This window comes from Dacryopinax primogenitus (genome assembly GCF_000292625.1).
Source record: "Dacryopinax primogenitus strain DJM-731 SS1 chromosome Unknown DACRYscaffold_87, whole genome shotgun sequence".
NCBI lineage: Eukaryota > Fungi > Basidiomycota > Dacrymycetes > Dacrymycetales > Dacrymycetaceae > Dacryopinax > Dacryopinax primogenitus.
The window spans coordinates 1-2,198 of NW_024467284.1; the positions used below are offsets into that span (position 1 = coordinate 1).

The following is a 2,198-nucleotide window of genomic DNA, read 5'->3' on the forward strand; positions in this document are numbered from 1 at the left end:
GCCGGTATTTAAGTCTGTTTCCACATTAGTACTGGATGCGTGCTCGACCATGACAGTGCGGGGGCGGCGGTCGAGGGGAAGTGCGCCAGCGATAGGAACAATGGAAAAGACTGCCAGCAGTAATTTCCATACTGTAACGTCATGTCAGCAAAACCAGTCATGTCCACAACAAAACGACATACTTTGCATGTTGTAGAATAGTGTGAGGGTGTAGTTCACGAAAGAGTGAAGAACGGCGACCAGCGCGCGAGTCGGCGGTATGGTCATTCTGGCTCCAGCTCTTGAGCATATTTAAGTAAAGAGGAATGCTGAGGCGATGACCACTGGCCTGAAAGGGTTTTTCTATTGTCTGTAAATACCTGTGTTGCATTTAGCATAGACATGCATCGGCCATGCCATGAATCATGTTTCAGTAGGACATGATGAAAAATGCAGTCCACTTTCAATTGAGCGCAGGATATAGCTAGATCAGACGACTCTCCCCTCACACGCGATCGGTTCCCATGACCCCGAGTTGACATGGCAACAGCCCACCCCAGGAATAGATTTATCCGTCCGCTGGCACATACCCATAGACGGATAGCTGTGCTTGTCGCCCATGCCATGACAAACGTCGCCATGCTCCACATACTTCAGTTAATCTATTATAGGCCGGTCTAGAAGCGGCGTTTCAGATTATCCTGGGAGGTCGGTGCTGGAGTGGTAAGGTGAGCCATCCAGTAGTCACCGCATTTCATACCTCGTTTTTATGACCTCGGGACATGTCCCGATTAGGGATGGTCGCAGTCCGGTTCAGTCTCGCTCGGGTTTGGAACAGTTCTGCATTGCAAGGTATGCCCGGCCGCAGTCCTACAATGGGGTCGTCTCCGGCAGGCAGGAACATAGGCGGTGTAGATGGCCATGATGTGTGCAAGCTGCGAAGGAGGCTTCCAACCGGGCCCTGCAACAGCAACTCTGTCAGCAATCCACTTTTCCTTCGAAGCAAGGGGGTACGCACATCGCTCGGAATAGGATACGCAACGGGGACGACGGCCCAGAACTCGCACACGCCATCTTCTTGCGTCTTCAGCCTCCCACGGCAGTCCGGCCCCGTTCGCCCCTCATACTGCGTATCGTAGAACCCCTCTGCATCCGTCTCCCACATCTCCACCCGCGCGCCAGGTACGGGACGACCTTGCGTGTCCAGCACACGGAGGGTAACGAGCAGCGGGTCACCTTTGCCTTCGGAGGCCATAGGGCCTTGCTGATCGACTATACGGGGTCAGGACCGAGTGCGGAGCCGGCAGCAGTGGGATACAAGTCATTCGCGTCCTCGGTGAACAAGGGACCTAGCACCGTGTTCTGAAGCGCCGAGACACCCAGTACGTCACTGAGGAGGATGAACTCATGTCGACTGGTGCAAGTCAGTACGGGTGTACGTTGATCCCTCCCCGCGGGGAGGAGCGCCTGATAGAACGCCGCGGAAGAAGGGGGCTCACATGGAAGACCACTTCTGCCCCGTCGCAGTCAGGAACTGGATCGCTGTCCTATTTATGAATGTTGTTAGGTGGAGGCCAGCATGCGTTTGGGAGGGAGGGACGTACATCCATTCCTCGGTTGTGAGGCTTCGTGAGCAGAATGGTCAGGTGCTGCGTATGATTGCAGACGGGAGAGCTTACTTGGTCTCGCGAGCGTCTGCATAATAGTCAGCGTGCGGCAAAGAAAATGAGGAGGGGACGTACAGTCGTGCAAGTGCCGCACTAGGTTGTTTATCAGGAATTTCTGCCTTCTACAGCCCCGTCAGTCGTCCACACCCTTTCAAGCAAGACCAGAATAATACTCACTCATTCTTGCATTGCGAGTTGATGGCAATCACACTCTCCGTCACCGTCTCTGGAGAGATGTCCGTCACGTCTCGCAACTATTCGTATTCCTGACCCTCGAATGTGCAGATGGTGGTGGTAAGAAAGAAAGACGCACAGTGCTAGGGTCAATAGTGGGTGCGCCGGCATCGATAGCGAGCTGAACAGCCTTTGACGGCGCTTTCCTCTGAGCAGCAGACATTTCTCTTTTATTTCCAATAGGTTTGTTCGTCGTAGATGGAATAGTAAGAGATCCAAACAGTCGTTACTCGACTAGGATTATTAGATTCTGGTTGTTGAGAAGGACAGGTGACCGTTCAGTGCGGGGAAGGCCTCGTATTATATAGAACGGACCTG

General features: G+C 53.5%; 1 protein-coding gene across 1 annotated transcript; it reads right to left on the minus strand.

Moving 5' to 3' along the window:
- Positions 1-339: 339 nt before the first annotated feature.
- On the minus strand, positions 340-2,129 carry DACRYDRAFT_73148 (aromatic compound dioxygenase). The gene is made up of 9 exons (XM_040775992.1): positions 1,960-2,129; positions 1,824-1,900; positions 1,722-1,768; positions 1,659-1,674; positions 1,584-1,604; positions 1,479-1,526; positions 1,269-1,393; positions 998-1,239; positions 340-940 (listed from the first exon to the last, which is right to left on the minus strand). Exons 1-9 carry the CDS (start codon positions 2,041-2,043, stop codon positions 734-736), a joined length of 867 nt encoding a protein of 288 aa, XP_040623358.1. The 5' UTR covers positions 2,044-2,129; the 3' UTR covers positions 340-733.
- Between the last annotated feature and the right edge of the window lie 69 nt (positions 2,130-2,198).